The 18,018-nt window shown below is 47.3% G+C and overlaps 1 protein-coding gene across 2 annotated transcripts in view; it reads left to right on the top strand.

Moving 5' to 3' along the window:
- The window catches only part of Myl4 (myosin light chain 4), a 39,490-nt gene that overhangs the window by 15,153 nt on the left and 6,319 nt on the right, over nucleotides 1-18,018 (top strand). For both annotated transcript variants that reach the window (XM_050120371.1, XM_050120370.1), the window contains exons 2-3: nucleotides 13,223-13,386; nucleotides 16,612-16,639. In XM_050120371.1, the coding sequence (XP_049976328.1) occupies nucleotides 13,258-13,386; nucleotides 16,612-16,639 (157 nt within the window). In that variant the 5' untranslated portion in view covers nucleotides 13,223-13,257. The remainder of the gene's footprint in view (nucleotides 1-13,222; nucleotides 13,387-16,611; nucleotides 16,640-18,018) is intronic.

Below are 18,018 nucleotides of genomic sequence, written 5' to 3'. Positions count from 1 at the left end.
ATTCCTAGACCATCTAGAAAAGAATGGATGCTCAGGCATCTCCTGCCTTTCCTTGACACCCAGCTGTGTCAGGACCATCTCTTTTGTGGGGCCTCAGCTCTGCTACTCTACCTTTTGTCCTAGGGTAGTGTCTTGTTGTAGTCTCTGGTAGATACAACCTCATCATAACCTTGGCCAAGTCACCCCAACACCAGCTGTCCTGCCCTCTGTTCGCTGCTTTCACTCCTGTGGGAGAATCTTGTCCACCGTTTGTTGGCCTCCCAGGGGCCTCCTCAAAGGATGCAGTTCACAGCCACTTTATTAGGCCATAGTACTGAGGGATTATGCCAGCCGGCCAGGCGCCAAAGCAGACCCTGCCCCCCCTCTCCCTGCCCACCCTAGGAAGTCTGAGAGATAATGTAACAGGCTCCAAGAACCAGTCTACCGTGGTCTGGGAAATGTAACTTCAGGAGCTGGTTGTGTAGCCCTGTCAGTAGAGTGCTTGACTAGCGTACATGAAGCCCTGAGTTCAATTCCAAGCACTACATAAACTGGGCAAGCCAGCTGAAGCCTATAATCTTGGCACCCCAGGAGCTACAGGCGACAAGATCAGAAGTTCAAGTTCATCTTTCCATCTGAATTCAAGGTTAGCCTGAGCTAGTTGAGACCCTGTCCTTCAGAAGAGAAGTAAAGACCTTTGATTTCAGGCACTTCCCCCTTTGGAGCCTGGACCTTATGGACCCCTGAGTCTGCACTTTCTTCCTCTTTTTTCCTTCCTTCATTGGTGGAGAGAGATCTTATACTCAGGGGTTGACTTGGTCGTTCTGATTTACAGCCTTCAGTGGTCCGCCAGACCTCCCTTGTTCAAGTGCTCTCCACCAGTTTCTTTTAAAAAAGGTTTTGTATTTTTAAGGGTGTGTGTGTGTGTGCATGCGCACAGGTGTCCTCAGAGGCCAGAGGCTTTGGATCTTCTGGAGCTGGAGTTACAGGTGATTGTGAGGGACCTGAAGTGGGGGACTGGAAACAGAAATCCAGTCCTCTGCAAGAGCAGGAAGTGCTCTTAGCTTTGGAGCCATCCATCTCTGTAGTCCGCTTGCTATAGGCTCGCCTCCCCTAACCATACCTACATAGGCAACCATTGGATGTTTTTACCATTCTTAAAAATTATTAAATATGTGTGTGTGTGTGTGTGTGTGTGCCCATGTGTAACAACACGTGTGGAAGCCAACTTTCTGGAGCCATCTTCTCTCTCCATGGATTCTGGGACTCAAGCTCTTATGTCATACCTCAGTCTAGATTCTAAATTTTCGCCAGAAGTATTTAATCTGTGTTTAGATTTAATGAAATTCATTGTACAAGGCTTTCTCTTAGGTCACCAACCAGCTCCCAAATCCCAACACAGAGACTTATTAGTTATGAATGCTCAGGCTTATCTTAAGCTTGTCCCACTAACGCTTATAACTTAACCTGCTCATTTTGCCTCGGGGCTTGTTACCTTTCTTTCCTTCTGTACGTCTTACATTCACTGCTCCTGTCTGGCAGCTGCCTGGCTTCTGGACCCAGGCGTGACCCTCCTCCCAATCTCTCTTCTCTCTCTCCTATGCATTCTCTTTGCCCGCCCACCAGCCCTGCCTATCCCTCTTCTGTCTAGCTATCGGCTATGCAACTTTTTATTAGAACAATCAGGTCCCTTAGGCAGGGAAAGTGAAACAGAGCACATCTTTACATAATTTAAACAATGCAGCATAAACAAACGTAACACATCTTTACAGCCTTAACAAACGCAGCAGAACACAGTCAAAGAAATACTCTGTAACACAAACAAATGTAGCATATCTTTGCCAACTAAAGTAATATTCCACAACAGGTCACAGTTGGAATTGTAGGCCCACCCGCCCAGGTTTTCCCAGGAACACTTAGGTCTTATAATAACTCAGTCAAGTGCTAAAATGTGCATGCAAATGGACAGATCTGTTTCTTTTGGAAAGACTGTGTCTTAGTTGAAGTACATCGTTTTCAAAACTATACCCAGAGTTCAAGGCCAGCCTGGGATACGTGGTAAAACTCGGTCTCAAAAAAACTAAATCAGGCCAAACCAATCGCATAAACAAAATCCATATCTGTCTGAGTTAAGTAAATTAACCAACTCTTCTGTCAGCTCAGGATTAGCATGAAACTGAGAGCAGTGTCTTCTGGACGGAAAGGCGTCTTGGAATTTGTCAGTTCAGCCCAACATCTCTGAAGAAGTTTTTGTGGTTGTTGTGGCTCATGTACACAGTGCTGAAAACTTACACGTTTGTTTAAAAAACACATTTGTTTTCATTATGAAAAGTTTCAATTTCAGAAATAAAACTTTTATTTATTTATTTTTTGCACAGGGGTCTTACTATGCAGTCCTGGCTATTTTGGAACTTTCTATGTTCTGGAACTCATAGAAATCTCCTGTCTCTGTCTCCTGAGTACTAGGGTTAAAGGTGTATGCCAATATGACAGGCAGTGTCAGTGTCAAATTTTTTTATTCTAAGTTTCAAATAACTGTTGTCTCCCCTTGAAGTTTTGGTTTTAGCTTATCCATATGCAATGGGATTATATGCACGAATTTATTTTTTAACAATTGAGACTTTTAACTACTATACTTTCAAGATTATGGGTTGGGTTATGGATGTTTAAAACCTTTTAAGTTATTGCCAGTTCTGAGTACAAGAAAAGACAGTGTGACTATAGGAGGCTGTGTTACTCTATAGAAAAGAAGTCACCATCATCTAGTCCCATCCCAAGTCATGGCCATAGAATACAATGATAAAGAACAAAACGTCTCACTGAAGACAGACTTAGATCTCTTGGGAGCTTCCATCACATTTTGGCTGTAAGAGAAAACTCTATAAGTACAAATAAAGCACCAGAAGCAAAGCATCTTTTTGATCAAATAAAAACACGTTACTCAGTGGTGCCCACCTTTGAAATCAGCACAGCACTCGGCAGGCCGAGGCAGGCTATCTCTGAGTTTGAGGCCAGTCTGGTCTACAAAGTGAGTTTCAGGACAGCCAGGGTTACCAAGAGAAACCCTGTCTTTAAAAAAAAACAAAACCCAAACCCAAACTAGCCAAATCACAACAGCAACAATTAAAGAACAAAACAAAACAAAAAAATAACAAAAGAGAAATCTTATTTGTGTGGTATTGGAAAAACTCTGAAAAAGTATTTGTAAAATTCATCAATAATTTTATAATTTTTTTTTTCATTTTTTGAGACAGGGTTTCTATGCAGCTTTGGAACCTATCCTGGAACTAGCTCTTGTACACTAGGCTGACCTTGAACTCAAAGATATCGGTCTGTTTCTGCCTCCCAAATTCTGGGATTAAAGGCATGCACTACCATTGCCCAGTTAAAATGTTTTATTTTTTAACCCTCTTAATGTGAGTGAATGTTTGTGTATAAGTTTCATGTTCTGTGAAGATCATGTGTCTGGTGCATTTGGAGGTATGGACATCTTAAAAACTGTCTTTTCCAAAGAAAACATTTAAACAAGTATTACCGCTGCTCGGATGGGTGGCATGATGTGGGATTACCTCTGCTTTTGGATCTCGGTACTTTCAAGCACAAGCATCGCAGTCACCAGAGCAAAACTCTTGCCTGTTTTACAGCGTCCATTAGGAAGACGCCGTCTGCTAGGCAGAGGAAGCTTTCTCAAGAGTTAGTTCAGTGCACACGACTTTGGACCCCCTCCTTGTCCCTCTTCCTCTGTTTTCATTATGCACATGGACCATCGTCTCTCACTGGATCACGGTGAGCTGGGAAGTTGCTGTGTGTCATCGGTGAGATCACTGATGGCTGTGGACTTCCTAGGCCACACAGATGTTATGGAAACATCACACGTGATGTGAAATTTCACATTACACCAAGAGTTCCAGTGTCAAAGTCACACATGCCCAACATGCCTGTAACATCTGGGTCAGAAGCAGTAAAACATCGACGCTATCCCTCAAATCAGTCGGTTGGAACATCTGTTTCCTTTCAGTATTCCCCGAGAACAACCGCAGGTCACACTTCTCCAGCAAACTTCTCACCAGTGGTCATGATGGACACACAAGCGACTGTGTTTGTCTTCTGAGCCCAGATCATTGTGGGGAGCAATCAGCCCCACCTGCTGGGATTTGACTCATGACCGTTAAAAGCTGTCTTAAGGTCGCACCTAGTCACAGGACGTGGTACCAATTCATCTGAAAGAGCAATGACCTAAGGATCATTTTCTGTCCATGTGACCACCAAGAACACGGCTGCAGCAACTGCACCAGCCTCACGTGTACTAATCAGAGCCCCAACTCATAGAAGCCTGCTGTCAACAGAAATGCATTCCCGCTGACTCTGTCTGAAATGTTTTTATAGAAAGCATCATCGAAAACTTTCATGATTTTATAACTCCTCAGGGCACCACTTCAGTTTTCTCCTGAACCCCTGACCTGCTTTATTAGTTTTTGATGCAATTAAAATATGAAATAGATGTGTGTGTCTGTGCACACACGTGCACACGCATAAGGACTTGTACGTATGTGCACTTGGGGTTGGTGTGGGGACGCACATTTGTAGAGAGCAGAGGACACTCTCATTCCTCAGGCACTGCCCAACTTTTCCCCCCACTGGCCTGGAACTCACCACGGGTAGACTTGGCTGGCTGGTCAGTGATCCCGGGGTCCGCCTGTCTCCACCTCCCAGCATTGGGGTCACAGGCATGTGCCACGCCCTGCCTTTTCATTGCTCTGTTTCACAGGCTAAAGATATTCCAGAACCTCCTGGTTCAAGCGCCAATTTAGTTGTCATCGTTACCAGATTCCTGAGGAATGCAGTCAGAAGCTTTCTGACAACAATGCCTTCCTCGTTTCCTCAGACTTGAAGTGGTTCGTTAGACGTCGTTAAGTAACTCATGTTCCAGCTCATCTCTCCACTTCCATTTTCCTACAGCTTCCAGATGCTTTTATAATTTTTCAGTCTCCACAGAAAGTACTTTCTCTTCACACAGTTTGTGGACTTCTTTCCAGTCTTTTGTAACGTATTTGGTCAGGAATGGCAGATCTTTCACTAGAGGGCTAACAGATCGTTGAGAGATCTTCCGTTTCTTGGTCTGTATTTTATAACTGCTGGAGCAAAGACCACACTAACTTTTTAGTGTGTGTGTTTGGGGGTCAAAAGACAGCTTTGGGGACTCAGTTCTTTCCTTCCCCCATCCTTGCCTGCCCTGTCTGGGGTGCACAGAAATGGCTTTCCCAGTGGAGTCTGAATTCGGTCCTCAGCTCTCATGTAAAACCAGGTGTGGTGACATGTGCTTATAACCTCAGTGCTGGAGTTGGGGGCAGAAACCGTAGGATTCTGGTGGCTTACTGGACCCCCAGTTTAGCCAAAATGGCAAACTCCATGTTTGAAGTGAGATCCTGTCTCAAAAAAGAAAATGGAGCCAGATGTGGTGGTACAGGCCTTTAATCTCAGCCCCTGGGGAATTGGAGGCAGATGGATGGATCTCTTTGAGTTTGAAGCTAGCCTGGTCTACATAGTGAGTTCTAGGATAGCCAGGGCCATGTAGAGGTAGAGACCCTGTCTCAAAACTATCTATCTATCTATCTATCTATCTATCTAGCTATCTAGCTATCTAGCTATCTAGCTATCTAGCTATCTGTAGTAGTTTGGATGTAATTGGCCCCATAAGCACATAGGGAATGGCCCTGCTGGGGTATGGCTTTGATGGAGAAAGTGGGTCACTGTAGAGGCGGACTTTGAGGTCCCATATTGGCTCAAGCCACACCCAGTGTCTCAGTTCACTTCCTGTTGCTTGCTGATCAAGATGTAGGACTCTCAGCTCCAGCACCTTGTCTGCCTACATGCTACCATGTCCCGCCATGATGATAATGGACTAAACCTGTGAACTGTAAGCCTCCTCATTAAATTCTTTCCTTCATAAGAATTGCTGAGGTTATGGTGTCTCTTCACAGCAATAGAAGCCCTAACTAAGATACTAACCAACTGACTAACTAACTAACTAGAAAACTAACAAACATCAACAGCAAAAAGAAAGTGGAGATGGGGCTGGAGAGTTGGCTTAGCCATCCTTGTAAAGGAGTTAAGTTCAGTTCCCAGCACCCACATCAGGTACCCACAACTGACTGCAATGGTAGTTACAGGTGATCTAACTTTCTCTTCTGGCCTCGTTGGGCACCAGCACCCTTGTGGTACATAGAAACTCAAGCAAGCGCATGTGTGTGCATGTGCACACGTGCACGCACACCTACACACATACATAAATAAAAATGGGTAAAATAAGGCGGAGAGCAATTGAGGAAGACACTTGATGTCAACCTCTGGCCTCCACATAAACCCAAATGTATACAACACACACACACACACACACACACACACACACACACACGGAAAAGTCACAAACAGCTAGTGATAGCATGTCATTTAATCACAACTCTCCTATGAAGTTATCAGCTCCATTTTCCAGTGGAGAAATCCTGGGGCACAAAGAAGTTAACTGGCGAGCCCATGGTGCTGGGTCAGGGCTTCCACCCAGTCTGGCTCCCGAGTGGGCCTCGACCTCTCCTGCCAGCCCCTTTATGGACATGGATTAAGGAGGCGCTGTTGACTGCGGCAGTGCCTGTGATATCCAGGCTTATGAGACACCGATGAGAAGGGAGGAGGGTGAGTGACAGTGACAGAGTATTAACAGCCAGCACTGTCGTCAGCAGCGTTCAATCCCAGGAAGGAGTCTATCTCTTTCAGGGCAGGACAGACACAGTGTGGTCAGAGGTGACGGGCAGAAAGAAGAGGGTGCTGATCTCAGTGCGCATGTCTCTGAGCCGACCCCTCACAAACACCGGCTGGAGCCAGCCCCTCACAAACACCGGCTGGAGCCAGCCCCTCACAAACACCGGCTGGAGCCAGCCCCTCACAAACACCGGCTGGAGCCAACCCCTCACAAACACCGACTGGCCCGAAATCCTATCACATGCATTTTCAATCAACTGCATTTGAAGTCCGTCTAGTGGGAGCATGGATGATGGAGGCACTCCGGCTCAGGTGCTGCTAGCCAGTCCCATAGAGGTTGCGTGCAGGCTGCCAGTGCCCACGGGATAGCTCTTCACTCTCCAGGGCCTCTCTTCTTAGGTTGGGCGACACATGCTGAGGGGCAGGTCCCTGCTGATGGGTGAAAATGCAACATCAGCCATCGGGAAACAGAATGAGGAGGATCAGAATATGGGACCTCTGGCTCCAGCTTCTGGAATCTCTTGAGATAGTTGAGTTCAGGTGATAAGAGTCTGGTTGGGATTCTTGACCACATACATGGCTCCTTCCCAGAAACCATAGTGCTCTTCCATTGCTTCAAGAGTGCCAGGCTCCTTTCTCCTGGGGTTGCTGAGAGTCAGAAGAAACATGTAACATGCTCATCCCCACCCCACGTTGGGGTGCCCCATGGCCACAGATCTCAGGCGATCTGGCTTTTCTTCTGAGGAAGCAGGCTGCCTGGTCCTCAGAACTCATGCTTTCTGCGAGGCAGTATTTCACAGGCTGTTTTCTCAGCTGCCACCCTGCCCGTCTCCATCCCTTTCTGACTCGTCCTTCCTCATTTCTAAACCCACACTTCACGACCCTTTTAGCCACCATCACCATGTGCTGTCCTTCCTTCCTCTGAACCTCGCTGTCTCCTGGAGGGTTCTGTTTCTGAGGAAACCTGAAAAGCCCGGCATCCTCTGCCTGGAGAACTCATGAGAAATTCAAATCTCTTGCTGGGATGCTATTTCCTCACAAATCTCACAGTAGCTGCGATGTTAAAGGTCACGACCCTGTACTGGAAATGGCAGAAAAGGCTTCAGCTATACCACAGCATGCTCGAGAGAGCCCTGCAGACCTGATGTTCTATCACTCCAGATTTCTTTTTTAAATATTTATTTTGATGGTTTTAAACGTGTAGGTATGTGTGTCTGCTTGGATGCCCTAGGAGGTCATCAGCATCGAGTCCCCTGGAGCTGGAGTTAAAAACAGCTGAGAGCCCCTTGATGTGGGTGTTGAGAACCAAACTCTGGTCCTCTGGAAGAGCAACAACTGCTGTGAACTGCAGAGACATCTCTCCAGCCATCTAGATAATTAAAAAACAACAACAACAAAATTTATTGTACATAAACAGACCATTCTGTTTATCAATCCTAGTTCCCATCCTCCCATCCTCCCATCCTCCCACCTTCTCCCCACCCCACTCTTTTTTTTTTATGGTGCTAGGGACTGAACTTAGGGTATCACAAATGATGAACAGGTGATCTACCTCTGATCCACCTCCCTGCCCAGATTTAAAAAAAAAAAACCACAAAGCAACACCCCAAAAAGCAAGAAAAGTAAAACAGCCTCCTAGGCTCACATGAGTCCATTTCTTTCTAGAATGACAAAAATGGTTGGTGTTTAAAATGGTCAGCAGGTGAGAGTTTTTTGTTCACTGGTTATGTAAAATAAATTTAAAATAGTCAAACTATTTCTTTGAAAATGTTTGTGAGAAGCTGAGTATGTGAAACACACAGGAAGGAGATGGTTCATTGGGTAAAGTGCTTGCAGGTGTGGTGGTTTGGATGAGGGCGCCCCCACAGGCTCATATATTTGAAGGCTTAGTCACCAGGGAGTGGCACTATTTGAAAGGATTAGAAGGATTAGGAGGTGTGGTCTTGTTGGAGGAAGTGTGTCATTGGGTGGACTTTGAGCTTTCGAAAGCCCATGTTAGACTCACCCCTCACCTCTTGGCCTGTCAATCAGGATATATAGCTCTCAGCTACTGCTCCTGCACCATGCATGTCATCATACTCCCTAACATGATGACAATGGATTAAGCCTCTGAAACTGTAAGCAAGCCCCTAATTAAATAGTTTCTTTTATAGGAGTTGCTGTGGTCATAGTGCTTTTTCACAGCGATAGTGACTAAAGCACAGGGCAAGAGCGAGAATCTGAATTCGGATCTTCACCTGCCACTTGTACCATACTTGTAACCCCAGTCCTGGGTATGTGTGGTTTGGAGACAGTTGGATCTCCTGAGTTTCATGGCCAGCCAGTCTAGCCAATCAGTGAGCTCCAGGTTCAGTGACAGACTCTGTCTCAGAAAATAGGGTGGAAATTGGGCATACACACACAGACACACACAAACACAAGGCACACACACAGACACACACAGACACACACAAGTGAATAAATAAACACAAACAAGGAAGCCTAGAATAATGGTTTGTGCTTGTAATCTCAGTACTTTAAAGGCTGAGACAGGAGGATTGTCATAAGTCTGAGGCCAGCATGGGTTACATTATGAGTTTTAGGTCGGCCTATCCTACATAGTGAGACTCTGTCTCAGAAAAACAAAACCAAAACCAACCCAATGAGTCCTGAGAGAAGTCTCTGTAGTTAAGAGCACACACTGCTCTTACAGTTGACCTGAGATCAGTTCCTAGCAGGCGTGGTAGGCAGCTCATAGTTACCTGTAAACATGTGTTGTGGAATATTCCTGTACACTGTGTGAAGATGTGTCACTGTGATTGGTTTAATAAAGAGCTAAACGGCCAATAGCTCTGCAGGAAGTACAGCAGTGACTTCTGGACAGGAGAGCTCTGGGAAGAAGAAAGGTGGAGTTGTCAGACAGATGGAGAGGAAGTGCTATGGCCAGTACAGAGTAAAGGTCACTGAGCCGTGTAAAAGAGTGCAGAAGAAAAGATATGCATTAATTTAAGTTATAAGAGCTAGTAGGACAAGCCTAAGCTATAGGCCAAACTTTTATAATTAGTAATATGTCTCTGTGTCATTTCTTGTGAGCTGGTGGCCCATAGAAAAAATCCATCTACAAACGTGCACACACACACACACACACACACACACACACACACACACAATTTTAGAATAAAATCTTTAAAAAGTTTAAAATGAAAATAAAACTCATTTAATAAAAATTAGAGAATCAAACCAAATTAAATACACAAAGGCCAGGAGGATGGTTCAGTAGACAAAAGTAATCTGCTGCAAGCCCAGCAACCCAAGTTCGATCCCTGGAACCCATGCGGTGTAAGGGGAGGACCAACCCCTGCACCTCCACATGCCCATGGCTTGCCTCTCCCCAACCAAAATAAATAAGTAACTGTAAGAAACCCAACCCAACCCAACAGGAAAGGGTGCTACTTAACAGCTGGTGGTAGAGGGAAGCCCCCAGACCTGGTTTCTCCATCCCTTGGTACCAGAGGAAAGCCCTGGCACTAGGATTCTGTTGAATGTGTTTTGAAAGTTCTTTCATGTAGGAGGCCAGCTGGCTGTGGCCCACAGAGATTCTGTGGCTGGTGAGTTAGCTTCCCAGGGAAGTCTATAGCTCTTTTTCCATACAAACACTCCCAGGATGCTTGTCCAGGAAAGAGGCTGGAAGTGGGAGGAGGGTGAGGGGGCAGCAGAGACTGAAGGAGCTGAGTTTCTTATTTTCTTTCCTTATCCCCAGTCACCTAACTTCAGCCCAAGTGAAAGAGGTCTGGGAGGGGACTTGCAGGGCATAGAAAAGGATGCAAATCTTGAGTTGGCAAGAGGTTGGATTGGAAAAAAGATTAATTAACTAATTTCTTTGTTTTGTTTGGTTTTTTGAGACAAGCTCTTGTAGACCAGGCTGGCCTCAAACTCACAGAGATCCGTGTGCCTCCACCACCTGGCTTGACTAATTACTTTGTGTTTGTGGGAACAGAGGTCAGAAGACAGCTTGAGGAACCAGTTCTCCCTACCACCTGGTGGACTCCGAGGACAGAACTCAAGCTGCCGGCTTTGATAGCAGGGGTATCTTCCTAGAGCACCGCCTCCATGGCCTTCAGGCGTCAAGTCTAATAGGTTAGAAGAAAGGGAAGTGAGACAAAGGTGAGGGCAGAGGCACCTTGAAAAGAGAGATGGACCTGGACTGAGTTTCAGTCTTTCTTTAGTTTGGGGGGCAACTTCTGGTAACTTTTCCTGCCTCAGTTTCCCTTGAAGGTTTCTTTGCCCAGCAGTGACTAGCATAGGTGCAGGCAGGCCGTGGGAAGGGACAGTGTGGTATAAGACAGCACATAAACTGGGAGTCGATTTAGCCAACCCAGTGCAGATAGCATCTGAGCATCTCAAAGTCCCTCTGGGTCTTAGATTCTTCTCTAGGAAGGCTGTGTGGCGCAAGGTAATCTGAGCCCCAGGGTACACTATAGGCGTTCATACTGTTCATAGTCATCTGGGGCTGTGTTTAGGGAACCGGGGAAGGGGCAGATGTTTGGCTCCAGGGTACCTGGAACTGGAGGCTTCAGAGCTCAACTGGGACTATTCTACGGATTTTGGTTTCTTGTTGTTTGAGACAGAATCTTTTTATGTGGCCCAGGTCAGAAATCTCGATCTTCCTATGTCAACCTTTTGATGGGATTACAGATATGTTCTACTTCTCCCAACTGGTAATCTTTATTTTATTTTATTTTATTTTATTATTTTACTTATTTATGTAACCCAGGCTGGCTTTAGACTCACTATAAAGCCGAGGATGACTTCCTGTTTCTGATTTTCCTGCCTCCCCTTCCTGTGTGATGGGATTGCAAGCAGGTGTCACCATAGTGTTTGGTTTTCCGTGGCGTTGGGAATCGGACCCAGGGTCTGTGCATTGGTAAGCACACTACCAACTGTGCTATGTTCTCAGTTCATACAGTCTTGTTTGATAGGTGAAGAAGTGGCTTAGAAAGACAGAGTACTGCCCTGCCTTCCTTGGTTTTGATCTTGTGAACTCTGCATAGTCTAAAGATCCAGCTCAACACAGGTGTGTGCTAGACAGACTTTTGGGGGTTGTTTTTCTGAATATCGTTGACTTTCATTTTTTTCTTTTCAAAACATCACAATTGTTTAAAAATTTTTCATTTTTAGGAAGTGGGAAAAAAAAACCAAGAAACTGCTACCATTCTCCTCTCCCCTCCCCCTAGATCTCCTTGAACGGTTGGTTCTCACCTCCCCTTCCCTTCTTTCTGTTTTTTGAACTATGATCTGGCTATATAACCTAGACGGGCCTCAAACTCACAGTCCCTGTGTTCCTGTCTCCTGAGTGTCAGGATGCCAGGTGGGCATCACTCTGCCCTGTTTCCATCCTGCCCTTCGTAATGTCACCTCCATCCCATGTTTCTTTTTCATATAAATGAGACTGTAATATAAATTATTCAACTATACACATTAAAATCAGATATACCTGTCTTCCAATCCCAGATCACACAGCTAATCATTTGAGTGACCTCGGCCAAGTTATTTTTGTGTGTGTGTGTCCCGAGTATTAATAGTATCTGCCTTTTAGGATTATGGAAGATTTAATGAGATAGTATAGGAATAGAATCTAGTAGTACCTGGTGCATGGTAAGCAACACACACACACACACACACACACACACACACACACACACACCCTCCAGTGGCGCATAATGAGTTAGGGACAGAGCAAACACTACATCCTGAGGTTTCTAATATCTAGCCTCCGAACTTTGCCATATCTCTGTTTTTACCCGGATCCCCCTGGGGCACAAATGTGCAATCCTTGCTAAATGAACAACTGCGGGTGGAGGGTGGATCTAGGGAGTTAAGTCTGTGGAGTTCCCGGATGCCTGCCCTGGACCATGCAGGGTTTGGCCCTGTGGGTTGGGAGCGTGGGGACAACAGGGCTGGCTGGACCAGCTGTTGCCTCAGGGCTCCATGCCTGGCCAGTTGAGCCTCTAGGGCAGAGACTGGGGCTCTCAGCTTAAAAGCTCTTGGCTTCAAAGGAATGTGTAGTGGGCTGCCTCTGCTCAGGAGGGGCTAAAAAAAGCCTCAGTCACCCTGGACTATGTGTGAGGGTTATCAACGGCTCAGGTCAGCTCATCTCTCTCTGACCACTCTGGCGCTTAGAAGAGGGTCTGTTTTCCTGCCCCCTTTCTGGTTTCCACCAATTGGCAGGAAAGAATCCATCTGCTCCAGAGGTGCAGGCTGTGAGGAGTGAGGTGTGTGTATGGGGAGGGGGAGTGGAGAGGGAACTGGTGGCCCCTAACTGGTGACAATACTGAGATGTCAGCTGCACCCTGCTGCTGTTTCTTCCTTTTATAGCCTGCAGCCGTTGCCCTCGCTCTCACCCAGCCCCTCTGTGGGGGCTCCTGCCCAGGATAAAAGCAGAGGGAGGCCTTCCAGTCTTCCCTCTTCTCTCTCAGGGGCTACCTCTCCTCTTTTGCTTCCTTTTTAGGTCCCACCTCCACTGGAGCTCCCAAGACAGACAACATGCCTCCCAAGAAACCTGAACCTAAGAAGGAGGCTGCCAAGCCAGCAGCAGCTGCCGCCGCTGCTCCAGCCCCTGCCCCAGCTTCTGAGCCTGCCAAGGACTCTGCCTTTGACCCCAAGAGTGTGAAGGTGAGTGAATCTCGGCCCATCGGGTATGGGTAGAGAGAGCACCGGCTCCTATTCTCTCTGTTGCTGAGGGATCTGTTTCTCTCAGGCCAGACAGACGTAAGGACCATGGCATCCGTGCCCTATGTCATAGCTCCACGGGCCAGTAAAACCAGAACTAGACTCAGAGGCTTTCTCTTTGAACAACAGGGTGTTGCTCTGTGTACAGGTGTCAGGCCACTCCTGATTAGCGGAGCAGAATCCAAGATGGTGGTAGATGCAACCAGCCAGCTTTTGTAAAACATTGTGTGGGGGAACGACGGTGAAGCAAAAATCAGCCTTTACCTAAAGTGGGAGATGAATATGTTTTTTACAATCTATTATTTTATTCTCTCTGTGTGAGTGTTTTACCCACATGCATGTCTGTGTAACACATGTACGCAGTGCCTACGGCCAGAAGAGGGCGTTGGGTCCTGAAGAACTGGAGTTACAGATTGTGAGATGCCATGTGGGTGGTGACGACCAAACCTTGGTCCTCTGGAAAAATAGTGCTCTTAACCCTTAAATTCTTCTTCTAGCCCCGAGAGGTGGAGTATGTTTATGAAAAACAGACACGTAATAGGAAATAGTGGTATATCTGGGAGTGGGGTGTGAGCAGCCAGTGGGGTCCTCTAGTGTGCCGGAGTGTGGGAACCTTCACCATAAATACACAGTTGGAAAGAGGCAGAGAAGACAGGAGCAGCCTGGGGCTTTCCTTTTTTTTTCCCTGACACTGGTGGGCCACTCCTTCATGGCCATAGGCTGACGGGCTCACTCCTGCCTGAGCCCCCTCTACCCCGGGTAGGAAGCTGGGCCTTCTTTCTTTAGTCTTGCACCTTGCTCCCTTCATCTGGCTGGTAACGGCCCCCGCCCCTCCCTGGAACTGGTATGAGCCCCTGTTGACTGACTGTCATTTTAGGCCTCCCAGCCATCTGTCCCAGCTGCTGAAGGAATGAACCAGGAAGGGTTGGGCCTGGGAAGGAGGGGGTCTGAAGCTTCTAGAGAGGAGCAGTTTGAAGACTTGGCACCGGGCTGGGAGCCGTCAAGTGGCTCCTGGAACGAAGAGCTATTAATATCAGGTCTGGAGTGGGGGGCCTTCTCAGGATCGAGCTCACATCGGAGACTTCAGACAGTCCTGTATCGAGGGAGTCAAGACCCTGTTAGCCCTCCCAGGGGGTTAGCGGGATTGACTTGTCAACTTCAGGAAGTTGCTCCATGCCTAGACTTGGTTGTGTGGCTCCTTGTGGGGAAACTGCATCATCTGTCTTCCCTAAAGCTGAGCATCCGTGCCCCCAGGAGCCCCCCCTTGCCTTTATTTCTGATTTGTCAGATTAAACTCCATATTTGGTGCCTGTTGTCTGGACAGCTTCCCAGTGGCATCAAATGAGCTCTCCCCGCTTTCAGTTGTCACTCCCCTCCACTCAGGGAGCCATTCCCACTCACTCACGTATTGCCCAGTTCCTTTGTTTTAAGATCCCTTGACTGCAATGAGAGCAGAGACAAACCTGAGCCCATGGTGTCATGATAACCATGTGGTCAGGCTGAGTGCATCTGTATGTGTGTGTCTAGTCCTGGGACAGAAAGTATCGTAAAGCAAGGCTAGTTGCCTCTCCCCTGGAGGGTTAGTGTAGACTTCGCTTTGCCTCATTTACCTCCGCACTTGGCAAAACCACTCTTGGCTGTAGTCTCCTGGCTGAGCCCCTGTGGCGTCAGCTCTGGAAGAAGAGGTGGGGCGTGGCCTGGTGGCACATGAAATGCCTCAGGGGCATTACCACTCCCAGCACCACTAGGGAATGGAAGGCCAGGGCAGAGCAGAGTGGGAAAAGACACTAAACTGTCATCCAAAACTGTTAAAGCGATGACTCACGCTCGGTCACCTCAGTTCAGTTTCCAGAACTTCCCACCTGGGCACAACCATGTGTGCTGGGGGGTGGGCACCCCAAATCCATTTCTTCATTCAACACGCTAATTTTTTTCCTTTTTTAAAAAAGTATTTATTTATTTATTATGTATACAATATTCTGTCTGTGTATATGTCTGCAGGCCAGAAGAGGGCACCAGACCCCATTACAGATGGTTGTGAGCCACCAGGTGGTTGCTGGGAATTGAACACAGGACCTCTGGAAGAGCAGGCAATGTTCTTAACCACTGAGCCATCTCTCCAGCCCTCAACACGCTAATTTTTTTTTTGTTTTGTTTTTCGAGACAGGGTTTCTCTGTGGTTTTGGAGCCTGTCCTGGAACTAGCTCTGTAGACCAGGTTGGTCTCGAACTCACAGAGATCCACTTGCCTCTGCCTCCCAAGTGCTGGGATTAAAGGCGTGCGCCACCATCGCCCGGCTCAACACGCTATTTTTGAGTACCTACTATATACCAAACACTTTAGTGATAATAAAAGTCTCTACCCCAGTGGGGGGGAGGAGGATAGGGACCTGGTTTTATTGAAATAGGCACAGATAGGCAGTGACAAAGAACCCAGGATCTCACTAGAGTGCCTGAGAGGAAGATGGTGTGGGATGGGGGAAGGGAAGGCTTCAGTCAGTGAGGTGGGAGGGGGTTCCAGAATGAATGGTAGTGAGCACCCAAAGCCAGAGGAGGCACATCTAGTCAGGGCATTGTGAACTAGGGGGGTGCTGGGGGTGACAGGAGAGCGGCTTGTCCATGGCTGTCTAGGGTGAGAAGGAAGTTGCTGTAGACGCAAAGGAACTGTAACACGGGTCACTATAGGCTCTGGGACTACAGTGTAGATAGCTAACTTCTCTTTCGTTTCCTCTTGACGGTGATTTCTTGTTAAGATTCTTTTATGTGTATAACTCTCTTGTCCACATGTATGTATGTGTACCGTGCGCGTGTCTGTTGCCCTTGGAGTCCCGAAGACAGCACTGGAACCCCTGGAACTGGAGTTTCAGATGGTGTGAGCCACCATGTGGTGCTAGGAACTGAATTTGGCTCCTCTCCAAGGGCAGCGGTGGCTCTTAGTTGTGGAACCATTTTGCCAGCTCCACCCCTTCTCCCTTCCCTTTTCGGTTCTGAGAGAGCCGTGAAGGGTGCACTATGTCACAGATTTCCAGCTTTGGCCCGTTCATCAGGAGACTGGCTTACACTCGGTCCGGCGTCCTTCCCTCTGCAGCAGTGGCCTGCTGGAGGTGATTCTCCCCTTTGGAAGCCATCAGCATTCCCTGCCCTCACTCCTGTGTTTCTTTCCCTACAGATAGACTTCAGCGCCGACCAGATCGAAGGTGAGTGTTGAAGACTCCGCGTTCTCTTGCGTTTTCCAGAGAAGGAGTAGGGGGTCCTTGTGGCAACCCTCTTGTCACCCCAGCAGGCCCGCGCAGCCCAGTCCTGGGCGCTTTAAGTGGATCAAGTCACTTCATTCTTCAGACGATCCTGTGGGGTATAGCACCTATTGCTGCCGCTGTTTCACAGGTCGTAAAAATGAGGCTCAGAGACTTCGGGTGTCTTGTCCATTCTCACGGGGCCAGCAGTGGTGGGTCCAGCATGTGGATCTGGGTATCTTACTCTGGACCTTTGATTTTAGCTGTCCTTTCAGAGTGGTTGAGATACAGTTGACCCTGCCGCCTTTACCCCACCCCCTCCATCCCCCCACCCCAATCTGTGAGGATATCTGGAAGCCCTTCTCTCTGTTCTTGATACTGGAAACACTCCTGAGCTAATGGGCTCTCCCTCCTTCATCATGAAGAAAGTCTGCGACGTGTCTACCCTCCCTGGTGGCGGGGGCCAGGAGTGACTTGTGGGTACTTGGTCCATCTGTGGTCTCTGTCACCAACTCTTTCATTTTTCAACATAGACAATTGAGGTTTTCCCAATCTTTTTTTTTTGTTTTTTTTTTTCCTTTTTTAAATTTATTTATTTATTAAAGATTTCTGCCTCCTCCCCGCCACTGCCTCCCATTTCCCTCCCCGTCCCCTCATCAAGTCCCTCTCCCCTGATCAAGTCCCCCTCCTCATCAGCCCAAAGAGCAATCAGGGTTCCCTGACCTGTGGGAAGTCCGAGGACCACCCACCTCAATCCAGGTCTAGTAAGGTGAGCATCCAAACTGCCTAGGCTCCCACAAAGCCAGTACGTGCAATAGGATCAAAAACCCATTGCCATTGTTCTTGAGTTCTCAGTAGTCCTCATTGTCCACTATGTTCAGCAAGTCTGGTTTTATCCCATGCTTTTTCAGGCCCGGGCCAGCTGGCCTTGGTGAGTTCCCGATAGAACATCCCATTGTCTCAGTGTATGGGTGCACCCCTCGCGGTCCTGAGTTCCTTGCTCGTGCTCTCTCTCCTTCAGGTTTTCCCAATCTTATATAAATCGTCAGTCAATGCAACTTTAGGATGAATCTCGAGGGGCTGGAGAGATGGCTCAGTGGTTAGAAGTGTGCACTGTTCTTGCAGAGGACCTAAGTTCATTTCCCAGAGCAGTTTACAACCACCTGTAACCCACATGGACCCCATACCCTCGCAATTAAAAAAGATAACCTTTAAAAAAAAGAGAGAGAAGCCTGGTCTATAAGAGCTAGTGCCAGGACAGGCTCTAAAGCTACAGAGAAACCCTGTCTCAAAAAAAAAAAAAAAAAAAAAAAAAAAAAAAAAAAAAAAAAAAAAAAAAAAAA

This window comes from Alexandromys fortis, unplaced genomic scaffold, assembly GCF_014885135.2.
Source record: "Alexandromys fortis isolate MF-2015 unplaced genomic scaffold, M_Fortis_MF-2015_v1.1 scaffold_174, whole genome shotgun sequence".
Taxonomy (NCBI): Eukaryota; Metazoa; Chordata; class Mammalia; order Rodentia; family Cricetidae; genus Alexandromys; species Alexandromys fortis.
The sequence above is the reverse complement of the archived record's forward strand: the minus strand, read 5'-3'. Positions and strand labels throughout refer to the sequence as shown.